Source organism: Lolium perenne, chromosome 3 (genome assembly GCF_019359855.2).
Source record: "Lolium perenne isolate Kyuss_39 chromosome 3, Kyuss_2.0, whole genome shotgun sequence".
In the NCBI taxonomy this organism is placed as follows: domain Eukaryota; kingdom Viridiplantae; phylum Streptophyta; class Magnoliopsida; order Poales; family Poaceae; genus Lolium; species Lolium perenne.
Genome location: NC_067246.2, coordinates 243,068,813 through 243,082,911, shown reverse-complemented (window position 1 = coordinate 243,082,911; position 14,099 = coordinate 243,068,813). Strand labels below are relative to the sequence as shown.

The 14,099-nt window shown below is 42.4% G+C and overlaps 3 protein-coding genes across 3 annotated transcripts; 2 read left to right on the top strand and 1 right to left on the bottom strand.

Annotated features, from left to right (window-relative positions):
* The first annotated feature begins 930 nt into the window (after positions 1–930).
* Positions 931–4,791, top strand: LOC127343786 (phosphatidylglycerophosphate phosphatase PTPMT2). Its single transcript, XM_051369971.1, has 6 exons — positions 931–1,400; positions 2,110–2,232; positions 2,333–2,426; positions 3,362–3,444; positions 3,537–3,626; positions 3,727–4,791. The coding sequence occupies exons 1-6, from the start codon at positions 1,173–1,175 to the stop codon at positions 4,123–4,125; spliced, it is 1,017 nt and encodes a 338-aa protein (XP_051225931.1). The 5' UTR covers positions 931–1,172; the 3' UTR covers positions 4,126–4,791.
* A 1,786-nt stretch (positions 4,792–6,577) lies between these two features.
* Positions 6,578–12,015, top strand: LOC127343787 (endoribonuclease YBEY, chloroplastic). The gene is made up of 12 exons (XM_051369972.2): positions 6,578–7,049; positions 7,442–7,693; positions 7,783–7,878; positions 8,101–8,269; positions 8,385–8,471; positions 8,576–8,676; positions 9,547–9,639; positions 10,345–10,416; positions 10,546–10,665; positions 10,752–10,802; positions 11,067–11,255; positions 11,552–12,015. The coding sequence occupies exons 1-12, from the start codon at positions 6,681–6,683 to the stop codon at positions 11,717–11,719; spliced, it is 1,767 nt and encodes a 588-aa protein (XP_051225932.1). The 5' UTR covers positions 6,578–6,680; the 3' UTR covers positions 11,720–12,015.
* Positions 12,016–12,229: 214 nt separating this feature from the next.
* Positions 12,230–13,244, bottom strand: LOC127343788 (uncharacterized). The gene is made up of 2 exons (XM_051369973.2): positions 12,888–13,244; positions 12,230–12,799 (listed from the first exon to the last, which is right to left on the bottom strand). The coding sequence occupies exons 1-2, from the start codon at positions 13,091–13,093 to the stop codon at positions 12,520–12,522; spliced, it is 486 nt and encodes a 161-aa protein (XP_051225933.1). The 5' UTR covers positions 13,094–13,244; the 3' UTR covers positions 12,230–12,519.
* Between the last annotated feature and the right edge of the window lie 855 nt (positions 13,245–14,099).

Here is a 14,099-nt window from a genome sequence, read left to right as displayed (position 1 = left end):
ACCGACTCAATAATTATCCAGGATGATTTCACCTTGATATGTTCATCATGCTAGTGCTTGTATGATATTATTTTTCCGAGGCAAATATGATCCATCTTGACAACTTGAGCTAGGGTACGACCTTAAGGTAGAGTTTGATACTACATGCTCCTTTAATTCATAGGATAGGAAAAGCATAGGATTAGGGATGTCATACCTAGTTGTATCCTATGGAAAGAGAAGTTTTCTTTGATTGTACCAAATGAATTTTCCATGAGGTATGACCTAATGCTTTTTTCATAGAATTTGCACTACAAGCAGATTTCTATTAAGGTTAGTTCATAATGGATTTGTTCATATGAATCAAACAACTAGCATAGAATTTTTTTCCATAAGATCAAAATCCTACACTATTTCTATGCAAATCCTATGAATCAAACAGGGGCGAATCCAGCGTGTAAGCCAAGGGGGGCAGCTGCCCCCACTCAATTTTCACTTTCTTTGTAATAAGCCATGCTAAATAGTGATTTGCCCCCACTTAGAAGACATTTTTTCTTCAATTAGCACATCTTCGCCCCCTCTAGAATTCTTTCCTGGCTCCGCCCCTGGAATCAAAGGAGTCCTACATATCACTACAAAGCAAGTCCTCATTTTGGATGCAACATTCATATGTGGTACATTAATTAGCCTTGCAAGTAACATTTTTATGAAAATTCTCTTTTTCTTTTTGTAGTACCTTTTTAGCTAGAGTGCATGAAGTCGTGTTAAACGTTGAAGATTTGTTGCACCTACTACCAAAGCCATGAAAGGGAGCTGACACGAAAAGAAAATAAAGAGCACGAAATCACCTAATTACTCAACTGTCAAAGGACCCCAGGAGAAAAACGACTCCACCAATAATAAATCGCACCAACCAACAAACAACGCACCCAAAAATCGGCCAGCCAGCCCCTTCTGCCCTCGGCCTCGATCCATCTGATTCAGCAAACTCCGCCACCTGTTTTCCCCACCGCATTCTTCTCCTGAGGTTTTGCGTTTGCCCACACTGTCCCCATTCCTCGCGTTCTCCCACCCCCGGCCGCCACGGTCGAGCGAAGCCGCGCGCCTCTCGATCTGCGATTCTCCTCTTCCCGCGCCACCGCCGATCTGCGAGGGCGCGTCTCGTCGTCTAGGGTTGCGGCCGGGAGGCGGGGATGAGGATCTGCGAGCTGGGGGACGGTGACGGGAGGCCGGCAGATGGGGAGGAGCAGCAGCAGCAGCAGGAGGAGGAGGCCCCGGTGAGCGGCGAGGTCGTGCGGGTGAGGGCCAAGCGCGCGCTCGTCGGCGCCGGCGCCAGGGTGCTCTTCTACCCCACGCTCCTCTACAACGTGCTGCGCAACCAGTTCGAGGCCGAGTTCCGGTGGTGGGATCGCGTCGACCAGGTTGGTGGTCACCCTGCCTTTACGCGGATTCCTTCCGTGATTAGTTTCGCTAGGACTATGTGCTTGCTTGTAGTTTGCCTGTTCCCAGAGTATTTGACTTTTTTTTTGGGGGTTCGATTAGTTCACTTGGCGTTGATAAGCTTGGATAATAATAGGGTTACCATTTGTTGCTGGTGAAGGGTGTGATTTGAGGACCAGTTTTACCTCTAGGATTTTGCTGTGCCGTCTAATTTGGGAACATCTGTATAATAAGGGTTACATCAGTGACACCGTGCTGCTAGTTTTGTGCAGAATTACCTTTGATTTCTTCATGTTTTTCTTCCCCTTTTAAGGGCTGTTCACCTGTCGGGAAAGCTATGACCCTGATGAGCAGCGATTTGTTGCTGTGTCTGCTCATTTCAGGCTAAAAATTTGAGCACCTTTTCGTCAGTATCTATCATCTGCGTTTCCTTTGCTTGCTCTTCTGTACGATTGTTTCGTGGTCTTTCGTTGTGGCTCTCAGTGGGTGAATGTGTGTACATGCTTAGGACCACAGAAGGCTTCCGGTATTGAAAGGACAATTGTCTCGTTCCTGAATAGTGTGCCTTCGTTTGCAGTTGTTGGTTGTTGCATTGTTGCCTTGCATGTTTTAGTATGTCGATGCGTATATCATGAAGTGACCATTGCTATGAAGATCCCACCGTCTAATTTGTCCTACCTCCATCTGCAGTGTATTTTGCTAGGGGCTGTTCCCTTCCCAAGTGATGTTCCACGGTTGAAGCAGCTTGGAGTCCAGGGAGTTGTGACATTGAATGAGCCATATGAGACTCTGGTCCCAATGTCCTTGTACCAGGTAAATTTTGTCCGATTTCCTGGTTCAGAGCCATGCTCCATTATTTCTACTAACTATACATTTCCAATTGCTAACCAGTAGTGTGCCTTCCTTTTTCTAGGCCCATGGGATTGATCACCTTGTGATTGCCACCAGAGACTACTGCTTTGCACCTTCTCTCGCGGATATCTGTCGAGCCATTGAATTTATTCACCGTAAGTCCATGTTACTTCCTGGCTACAACTGATAAATTTACATCAGTTTTATTAGGATGCAAAGCTAGTAGTTGTTAGCTCATGTTTAGAGAAGCAAAGCATGGAGCAGTCAGCATCACAAGCGATGCAGATGATACCTAGCGGTCAACTGTATATGGAATTAAGTATTCTGTTAGGTCGTTAGTATTTGATGGAATAGGTATAGGTATAACTTCATGCAAGTTGCAACACTATCTTTTAATGCGAACCCCCCTTCCCAACAGCATGATGAAGAATTTGCTTGATGTCGTTGTATATATGACATCATGCATGATATAATAAATGAAAAGGGCAATATAAATGCCATTGGAAAAGAAAATGAGACCTATATTTATGTAGATGGGGACAGTGCCCTACCAAAATCATGGCTACTGTTATGAATCTGTGGGATTTGGATTTGGAAGAGCATGAGCAGTGATGTTTTGGAGGAGACTTGTTGTTGAGCTTCTTTGGACAGATGATGGTTGTGTTGATTGGATGGGAGGATTGCTGTCTGACCTGCTGTGCTCTACCCACATGCGGGCCTACAAACAAATATTTACTGGCACTTTCTCGATTTGCGAACCAGAGATTTATAACCCCTTCCTATCCAAGTTGATTTGTAGAAGATATCGTGAATCAATCGAATTGCGAATCTGGCAGCTATTTACTACATTTAACAAGTACTTTCATGAACCGCATATCTGTATCATAATTTGAAAACTACACATTTTTGAAGTTTTAACAGAACTCAAGGATTTGGCCCACCCATGGCTTGTTATTAGTGACAAGAAATATCCAGTGGGTTTGTTCTTAATGTGAAACAACCAAACAAATGAAGATCTGTTTTTGGTTTTCAGAATTTAAAATAGGCCGCAAATGGGTGTAATTAAATACATAATTTCCTTCTTTTTCAGATAATGCATCACAGGGTGGAACTACTTATGTTCACTGTAAAGCTGGAAGAGGACGAAGCACCACTATTGTTTTGTGCTATTTGGTAATATATATGCTACATAATTAGATTTCAAACGGAACGTTGTATATCCCCATTAGTTGCTGATGACAGCTTATTATCTTCCTCATCTTCAGATTAAATATAGGAACATGACTCCTGAAGCAGCTTTGGATCATGTCCGATCCATTAGGCCCCGGGTGCTTTTGGCACCATCACAGTGGCAGGTATAAGGACTGTTGTCATTGAGTTCTGTACAATTGAACACTATTGTTGTTTGACTATACATCTGCTAAGTTGCTTAATGCCAATAACACGATTTTGCAGGCTGTTATCGTATTTAGCACTCTCTCCACTGGACGTCTTCCTGTACAGAGTTCAAACCTGTCATGTTATGTAGAAGACAGCAAAGCCTCCATCCCTGATATAGAAATAGATGATTATTCTATCGAGTTTGATTATGAAGATGGCGGTTTACCCCTTTGTCAAGTTATGCTACCTATGCCAAGCAGTCCGACTGGGTGTATTGATGCAGTCTTCATAACAGAAGAAGATCTGGAGGGCTATGATATGCACATTGATACTGCGAAGGATGTTGTCTCGTGGGAAGTAGTAGCCAGCCGAAAGCCCATCATGAGGAGACTATCCTGCCTCTTTGGGTCTTTGAAACTTACCAGCAACTGTGAACCAGCACCAAGCCGGTTTACCGAGGTTCGGGCTTGCTAGGTAGGCCTGCTCTCTTTCCACAATTTTCTCCATGTTGTGAGCCAAGATACATGATGCAGTAGTAGATGGGCAGTCAGCCAAATCTGGCACCATAGAAACATCAAACAAGGAGGTTTCTATAGCCATGGCAAATGAAATAGATGATCCTATCGAGTTTGATTATGAAGATGGCGGTTTACCCCTTTGTCAAGTTATGCTACCCATGCCAAGCAGTCCAGCTGGGTGTATTGATGCAGTCTTCATAACAGAAGAGGATCTGGAGGGCTATGATATGCACATTGATACTGCGAAGGATGTTGTCTCGTGGGAAGTAGTAGCCAGCCGAAAGCCCATCATGAGGAGACTATCCTGTCTCTTTGGATCTTTGAAACTTACCAGCAACTGTGAACCAGCACCAAGCCGGTTTACTGAGGTTTCTCCATGTTGTGAGCCAAGATACGTGATACTGTAGTAGATGGGCAGTCAGCCAAATCTGGCACCATAGAAACATCAAACAAGGAGGTTTCTATAGCCATGGCAAATGCCCCCCGGGAAGAAGCTTTGTGTGTATACCTGAGTGTAGAGAGATGTGAAATGTGCCAATTGTTAGTTGTTTTTTACTTGAGGACACGTGGTTTCGTTTCACCATTATTTCTTTGGAATAAAAGGCTGTTCATGTTTGGGTCAGTATTTCTACTATAATTTATTTCTTTGGAATAAAAAGATCTTCATTTACCATGCGACTCTTTGTTAAAAGTAGTACTAGTACAGTAGAACTTACTAATCTCTTTGAGAACATGGAATCTGTTCTCATACTCAGGTTCCTTACTTTATGGGCCCTGAAGGTTTTACACTAATTAGTTGTGCTATTGTCTTAAAGAATTTTTGTTTATATCAAATCAAATGATCTAATATCTATATGAACGATGAGAAAGATGGAATACCAATCCCCAGTTAGGTGTGTTACTTTCACAAGCAACTAATTCGACTTGTTGTAGTGCTTTTGTGCAATTGTGTTTTATTTTCACCAATAATTTATACTCTGGCGTTCTCATTTTGGTAATAGGAAAAAAACCCAGAGCAGAATATCTTTCAGGCGTCCTCATTTTGGTAATAGTAAAAAAACCCAGAGCAGAAATATCTTTCACTTGGCAGTGATTGTCATGTCCGTGCAACAGCTTGTCAGAGTGTACATTTGCTCGCCTAACCATTGGCGCAGGGATGGGCGGGATGGGAGACTGGAAGGAACAAAGCCATCCAATAATCCAAATAATACATAGTACTACATCTGGTCGAAATAAATTGACGTGCTACCACTGTTCTGCCATTGGACAAGCTGGGCTGAGACGGTTTTGTGATAAGATACTGAAGTACATGCTATATAAAAGGAGTACACAATATTTGGCTTGTAAAATCTAAAATTGAACAATCACTTCATTACTGGTAATAAAAATATGAATAGTATAATTTTTGTAATATCAACTACACAAAGACATGAATACATTAATATTATGTAAACCAAAAAATATTTAATTCCTGTATGTATTAAAAAATACAAATTAGTTAACCATGTCCATTTTCTATCTATACAAGTAAACAATTTAAATGTATTATCCAATAAAAATGTTATATATGAGAGTACATATGATAAAAAATCTACATTTTTTATGCAATTTTTTAGTAGGAAATATAAAATGTACAAGTGTAACCTCACGAGTATTTTCTACTGAATCTATGCATATTATATTTACTTGTTTGTATATGCAATATTTTATTTATCCATTTATACATCACTTATATTTAATTTTTCTTATCAATACACTCACAAATACATGAATATGTTTCTACTGTTCTACATATCAAATTCTTCTAAGTGTTCAACCAAACGGAATATATATTTGAATTTACTACAAATTATAGTGTGCAATTCTTTTGTCATCAAAACACCTGAATTGAAATTAGTACGGAATTATAATTCTCGTTGAATTGGAATTAGTATCTGAATTCCAGTTCCCAATTTCAATCCCGTGATCCAAAGACGGCGAGTTGTAGTTCTAATCGTGCAATTTATTATTTTGAATTTATTAGGAGTATCATCAAACTTTTTTTTTAGTAGAATTCATGAGTCATGTACGCACATATTTTTTGGGTGGAATAACCCTTCTGAGTTAAATAGATCTCTCATACACCATATTGAACAATTAAATCACTCGTCGCCAGATCTGATACATAAACCAAAGATGTCGTTTTATTTATTAAGAGCCCGATTGTTTGCATCATGTTCTACAGCAATACTCATTATATATGTCTTGAGTAAAATCACCGAAATATATGGAAACTAAGTGGAGAATATATTAAAGGAATATACTGTTTCTTTATAGTACAAATTTTGCTGTTTCTCACAACGGCGAATACAGTACTAGAGATGCCTTCACCTCACAACGGCGAGGAAATGGTATACAAAGCAGACGAGCCAAAGGAAAACTGAAAAACCAGAGAAACAAAACCACAAAACCTCCCTATTCGCCCCGTCCTCCTCCCTCTCCGCCGCCGCCGGCCGCCGCGCGAGCGCGACCATGGCGCGCATCGTGTCGCGTGCCCTCCCGTTCGCCTCGCGCTCGCACCTCCACCTCCCGTCGCCCCTCCGCGGCGCGGCGCCGCTCCTCCCGCACCTGCCCGCGGCGTCGTCCTCGGCCTCGCTGCTCTCCTGGCGGGGGTTCACGCCCACCCCCGAGCCCTTGCGCTCCGTTCCGCCTTTCGCTGGATTCCTCGCTGGCATACGCGGCTTACGAAGGGGCCGGCGCGGGCAGACGGCAGCGAAGCGGGAGGAGACCCAGGACCCTGCGCCCCCGCCCTCGCCCCCGCCCCCGCCCAAGGAGACCGAGATCGAGCTCTGCGCCCGCATCAGCGTCGAGGAGGACTTGCCCGACGACATCGAAGTGCTGGTACACATTTCACCTTGTCAAGCTTCCTTGTATTGCGTCCAATATTGTAAGTGTCATAGGAGATGCATTTAAAAGTGTTACTTTGCGCAGCATTAACTGGATGATATATCATGAAGCATTGTTCTGATATTTCTGAATATAAACACTGAGTTGTTAGTATCCCGACGGTTCATGCTTGTCAATTTTCAAATTATGAATCATGTATTATTGCTTCAAACCGGCCATGTTCTCCATTTATCGATATGAAGTAGGGACAAGCTGTGTAGTTCAGGGAGTTATAATGCCCGTAGTTTATTTCCCAACAGGGTGATGTTAATCACGTTCAGCTGTTCAACTTTTCAATTTTCTGCGTGAGTGTTTGTTAATCTTTGCATCCCTTAATTTTCATGCAGAACACTATAGAAATTCTGAAACTAAATGTTCCGATGGCGATGAAAATTGCACTAGATGGACTGCTGGAGTATAACTACAATACACGAGACACTTCAATAAGTGACGTCGGGAAGTATGAAAAGGTTGAGGTTTCTGTGTTGCTGTGCAATGATAACTTCATCCAGAACCTTAACAAAGAATGGACAGGCGAGGACAGCGCTACTGATATGCTCTCAGCATCACAGTACATTCCCGATCTTGATGTTCCTGCTGTAAGAACAAAGCAGCATTTGAATTATTTTCAGTTTTTACCATTAACCGTGCCATCTTGTTCTCTCTCTCACACAATTTTTTGTTGCAGCTTATGTTGGGCGATATAGTGATATCAGTTGAAACAGCTGCAAGGCAAGCTGAGGAGAAAGGTCACACACTTCTTGATGAACTGCGGGCTCTAGTGGTATGTTCTTCCCTTTTCTAAACCTCCTTACTAATTGTTATCCCTCTCTGTCCTGCGTACTTTCCCTGATGGAGTTGCAACATCGTTTAGTTGAATATTCACGCACATTTCAGGAGCAAATGTTCACCAAACCACTTAATCACATGATGTCGTGCTTAGATTTCTGCAGATGGCATACTTTATGCACGAATTGATTACTGATTTCCTTATATTCTGCACTAGGTTCGTGGCCTGTTACGTCTTCTGGGTTTCGATCGTCAGTCTAGTGATGAGGCGGCAATGGAAATGGAGAAGGAGGAGCTGCTCATTTTAAAAAGTCTAAGGTGGAAAGGGAAAAGTCATGCTAAGGCTGCTGTTGATTTGAGCAAGACCCACACAGAAAATTTGAATGGTGTGTTCTTTTGTCATTTATGTAATCACTGTCCATCCATTATCTGTGTCTTGAAATGCTTATCACGCTCATATGATGATGTAATCTAGCTCTTGCTGTGTAAGAACATTTACAGGACAAGAAGGGACAAATAGTCTAAAGAAAGCTGGTAGCCTAAGATTTTATAGACCAAAGTTCAAATATATCTTCTGTGATATGGATGGTACATCCCTAATCCGTTGCTCGTCCCACATATTTGATATTCTCACTCTTAGATTGTCATTATAATTACTGCTGCATTTTAATTGTGTTCTTCTGTTTGACTAGGTACGCTGCTCAACAGTAAAAGTCAAGTTACAGCAAGGAATGCAGAAGCTCTAAAAGAAGCTAGGTCAAGAGGAGTAAACATAGTTATCGCCACAGGAAAGGTATCACAAGTTTTCACTTGCACTTGACCAGTAACTAACTGTTCCAGGAACAGAAGCATTAGATATCATTTTATTCTATCAGATGCCTAGTTATATGTTAGATTATCAAGATACTAACATTTATTGATCTTACTGGAGATTGGGGATACAGAGGCCCAGTTTGGGTATCCGTTTATTTTCTGAACCAGAACTGTACCAGTGATGAAGCTTAGTATTTGTATGTAATAGAAGGATTTTCGCCCTAAGTTCAAATCCCGTGTGAGTGTTTTGATAATCATGAACTGATAAATGACATTGCATTGAACGCTTAAGCATTGTGAGGACTTATTTCACAGAAAGAATATTTTCTAAGAGATGGTAATGTCCTAGAAGTGGGTCGCTGTAGAACTGATTTTCCAGGGCATAGGGTTTATTAGGGCTTATACACTTGCTGATAAGTAGCTCATTGGAGAATGGAGTCGAGAATTGCCAGACTAGACAGGTCAGCATAGACCCTTGTGGTAGATGAGTCTTGCAGGAGCATACAGGTCAGTGGTCTGTTATCAGGCATGCCATTTAAAAAGTGATATGCTGAGAGAACATTAGTAACTTGCTGAGCACACAAAGGCCTCTTTCCGTCCCATTGCCACATGCTATATATCAATGCTCTCAGGAGTCAGGACCAGCTATTGCCACATGGATTGATCTTCACATTTAAATTGTTTCTATTGTCTTGAATGGAATATGTCACAACGAAAACAGTCAGTGGGGAGCTCGCAGCTCCCTCTTACTAAAGCACTTATTAAAACCTTTTTTGTTTGGCATTGTTATATCTCTCAGGAACTCAGAATGCTGATAATTGTTTTCTTGTCATGTTCATTTCGGAAACAGACGCGCCCAGCTGTCATTGATGCTCTTAATATGGTCGATTTATCTGGAAGAAATGGCATTGCTTCAGAATCCTTGCCTGGTATATTTCTTCAGGTAGGTGGAAAGTAATGCTTTCATGGAAACACTTAATCTTGTAAGAAATAAATTATCTTGACGCGCATCTTTACCCATCCTGGTCATGTTCATTTGTGATAAGCATTCTGCTAGGTTAGAGGTATGATAATGGAGGCGCATATTACCATGGTCTCATATCTTTTGATTGCGTAATGCATTCTGCTTGCAACAAAACCAAGTTGACACCCTAGCGAAATTTATATGGATTAAAGAGATACGTCTAAAGCGTAACGGAGGTGTGAGAAGGTAGGCACGGAAGGCTAAGCTCAAAATCATTGATTGATAAACTATTCCTCGAGACCATTCTTACATCTCTGCATTCAAAGCTGGCTATGCATGTGTTCGCGAGACAAAAAGTGTGCTGTTTATATCCCTCTTGCTAAGCCTGTTCAAAATAGGGTTACTAAGAGCTTTCTATTTAAAAATGTTATCAAATATGAAACATAAAAGCTGATGCCATAATTTCACGAGGCCATGAGGTTTTGTGCTTCTGCTCAGTCCTGTAATGTGCTACCGTAAACTTGATGTTCCCTCACATGCTGTATATTAACGCCCAGTTATAATTGTTTCATGTAGTACATCTTTTCAAAACTGCAAGTCGTTCTCATCTGTAAATAAGAGCATAACTGATTATTCCCATGAGCATTGTCCTCATTTTCATTAGGTCAAATCTTCCAATTGTAGGGGCTGTTGGTTTATGGTCTGGGAGGGAGAGAAATTTATAAAAGAACTTTGGACCAAGAAGTATGCCGAGAGGTAAGCGACAAACTTATGTTTTGTTATGATGCAGTGCAGATCATACATATTTCCAGCAAATGCTTCTACATTTGCAACATTAGACACTTATTTTAAGGAAACATTAGACACTTTCTTTTCATGCTGCAGGCATTTTTATATTCTATGGAGCACAGGATACCATTAGTTGGATTTAGCCAGGATCGATGTTTTTCTATGTTTGAGGACCCATTGGTTGATTCTCTCCATGACGTATACCATGAACCTAAGGTATGATGGGGTTTACAAATATTCTTTTGAAATCCCAGTTGTTTCCATTCCTATTGATTTGACTGTACATGGGATTCTTCTTGCAGGCTGAAATAGTGTCATCTATTGATCAGCTTTTAGGAACAGCTAAGATACAGGTGCTGTGTTTGATTAATTATCTTTTTTCTCAATTACATTTCTGAGATAGTAACAAATACAAAGAACTCCACATGTCCAGCCAAAGATTTGATACTTCACTGAAGAAACAAATCTGGACACATTCACAACTTTATTGCTCGGAACAAACAAGCTGCTGCTTCAGTTTTATAAACAAATAACTGGATCTTCTGAAGAAGAAAAAGTTTTAGCAGTAGATGTTAAGATCTGTGATAGCTTGACTACGCTATTGTTTTCATGTGCAGAAACTAGTGTTCATTGGAACTGCTGAGGGAATGTCTTCCACATTGAGGCCATACTGGACAAACGCAGTAGAAGAAAGGGCGGGTATTGTTCAGGCACAGCCTGACATGCTTGAGCTTGTGCCACCTGCAACTTCGAAGGGCAGTGGGGTGAAGATTTTGTTGGATCATCTTTGCATTAGTCCGGATGAGGTATAAGCTGTCTAGTTCCCCACTATACCTTCCTTGGTTCAAGCCAAATGTTGCTGCACTTTTTCTCTGGGTTCCTTTTATTACAGATCACCATCTAATCTTGATAATTTCTGCTTTTCAACAAACTAATATGATGAAAATGTAATCACTTTCCAAATGGATAGCAGTCCCCTAAGAATCTGTTGAATCCTCTGAACCTTAGAATTTGTTTTTCTGCCAACCGGAGATGGAGAAATGACATAGAAATGTTGATTCAGTTGCGTTATTTCTGACATGTAACTTTTACTCTGCGCAAGATAATGGCGATCGGAGATGGAGAAAATGACATCGAAATGCTACAGCTAGCATCACTGGGTGTTGCTCTGGCGAACGGGGCTGAGAAGACCAAAGCGGTAGCAAATGTAATCGGCGCTACTAACGACGAAGATGGCGTCGCACAGGCTATCTATGACTATGCTTTCTAACTCTGCTGCTGACAATCACACTGGGATTAGGATCATCTCCTTTTTTGGCTCCCTGATGTGTTCTGGGTTTACCAAATAACAAGTTCTATTCAAACATCATCAACAGGATTATACAGGGTTGTGGTCACAGCACCCCACCAGCAAGAGCTGGAACATTTTAGTTGTTAGGCAGATCTATTTTTTGGTTGGTTACCAGTGATGAACCGTCATTCTTGAGTTTGGGGGTATCTGTAAAAACATTGTTCTACCTCATAGCCAAGTACTTGGTTCTGTTCTAGCGAAGCCACGTTTTCCTCCTTGCTATGCTGAGAAATAAACAGGCTGCCTCTATTGAGGTGTCCTCATCGAGGTGCCGGTGTTCAAATGTCAGGGTTGGGGTCATTGTTTGGAGAGTTTTTCTGGCTCCCTAGGTTGGAGATGGGGTTTCTTGCTTTCTGAGTAGTTCGATTTGGTGTGTTTGTATCGGTTTTCTGTAAATTAACTGGATAATTCTCTCTTAATTAATAGATCGAGGGGAAAAATTCATGTACCATGGTATTTACAGGGATTGTTGTTAATCTGCCACTGCGGCAAAACAAATGTTGGGTATACAATTGCTCTACCTACTTACACATTGAATCAATCTCTTCCTGAACAATACGACTCTGCCGACATCAGGCAGAGAAACGGAAAAAAAAAAACACCTCTTACATCTGACAGGCTAATACGCCCATCAAGAAAAATCCTCGAGACCAAAGAAGAGAGGTGAAGCCGCGCCGCTGCCGCTGGGTGGACAAACATCTCAGTCGCGACCTGACCTACTACTGATGGTACGCGCTCTTGTTGACGGGGATCGCCGGAGCCCTGTAGAGCAAGTTCGCGGCGGCGCTGTTCCGAGTCATCAGATTCGCGCAGGAGCTCCCAGAGGTCTTGCCTTTGGGACCAGGCGCAGGGCAGGCTTCCTGGTTGGAATCGTCTAGATCTACATGGCTCCTGATCTCCTTGGAAGGTCTCTTCTTGGGCAGATCCTCTAGGGATCGCACCTCGGACATGCAGAAGAAGGACTGGGACTTGCCGTCGTAGTATCTGGACAACCCTTTCCTGCAGAGAAGTAGTTGCACGGTGAGAAAACTTTCCTTCAGTTGCAGTTCATATGTTGATGTACAGAAGAGTTGTTCCAGAAACTTACTTGACAGGGAGCTCTGATTTCATGGATGACATGTTGTAGACGCTATCCGAGTTCAGTCTCCGCACCGTCTTGGGCGCCACCTGCAGACCCTCCAACTCCGAGAGCCGGGCCTCGTCGTCGGAGTCGTCGCCGGAGATGGAGGACGAGGTCTCGAACAGATCTTCCTCTTCCTGGTGAATGACTGGAGCATCACTGAATCTGCCCATGGCTGCTGCGATCTTCTTGTTTCTGGAACACAAATGGATCTCAAGAGAAAAGGAATGCTTGGTGGTGTCTGGATGGATGGATAATATTCTTCTTGTTCTTCTTCTTCTTGTGCTGCTTTGCTTCCTCTGTTTCACGACCTTTACATTCTGGCATCGGGGTGGGTATATATAGCGCCCCAGCTGGGGACGGGATAACGCTCGCTGGCCGGGTGCGTGCCCGCGTAGTGCGCTTTGACTAATCCACAATTTTGCATCCAGTGACATCACCCACCCTTCCTTCTGTTGTGTTTGAGTTAGGTTCTCCCGGACACTGACAGGGAACCCATAAGCATTTATTTTATTCCAAATTTTAAAAAAATTAGAGTAGTAATAGAAAGAGTATACTCCGTATTAAAGTTTGTTGGCCACTTCCACATGCCTTCGGCGGATTCTGCTGCCGGTGCCCCCCCTGATCTGATCTTATCTCCATCTCCTTCTACGTTTGTTCGGTGGGACCCGGTTGGCCGGTTCGGTTCATACTACTATATCCCTGACGCTGACGTGCGGGCCGTGGATGGCATGTTGTGGTGGAGACGATGCCTTGCAAGCCATGTCGATCATGTACGAACGGAGCGGAGCGTGGACACGCGGCGCGCTGCTGCTGGGTTGCCATTTCTAATCGGGATCTCAGTCGGCTTTGGCACTTCTACGGTTCGAAATACTCTGCCAAAAGTCGTACCGTGCTAGTTTGAGAGAATTAGGGCATGACCACGTTTCGGTCGACCTAAATTTAACAAAATCCTAGTCGGGTGACGTCATAAAAGTATCAATTACAATATAGTTGCAACTCATATGCTCACACAAGTCACCAAGCATGTTATCGGTTATGATTTTTTATTTTCTTTCTCAATTGCGACTCACACGATAGACGAAATCGTGATGCGATCCAACGGTTCAGAAATCGAATAAGATTTAGTTAATTCTCAAACAGAATCATCAAATGCGAGAAAATTGTTATACCGTGGGA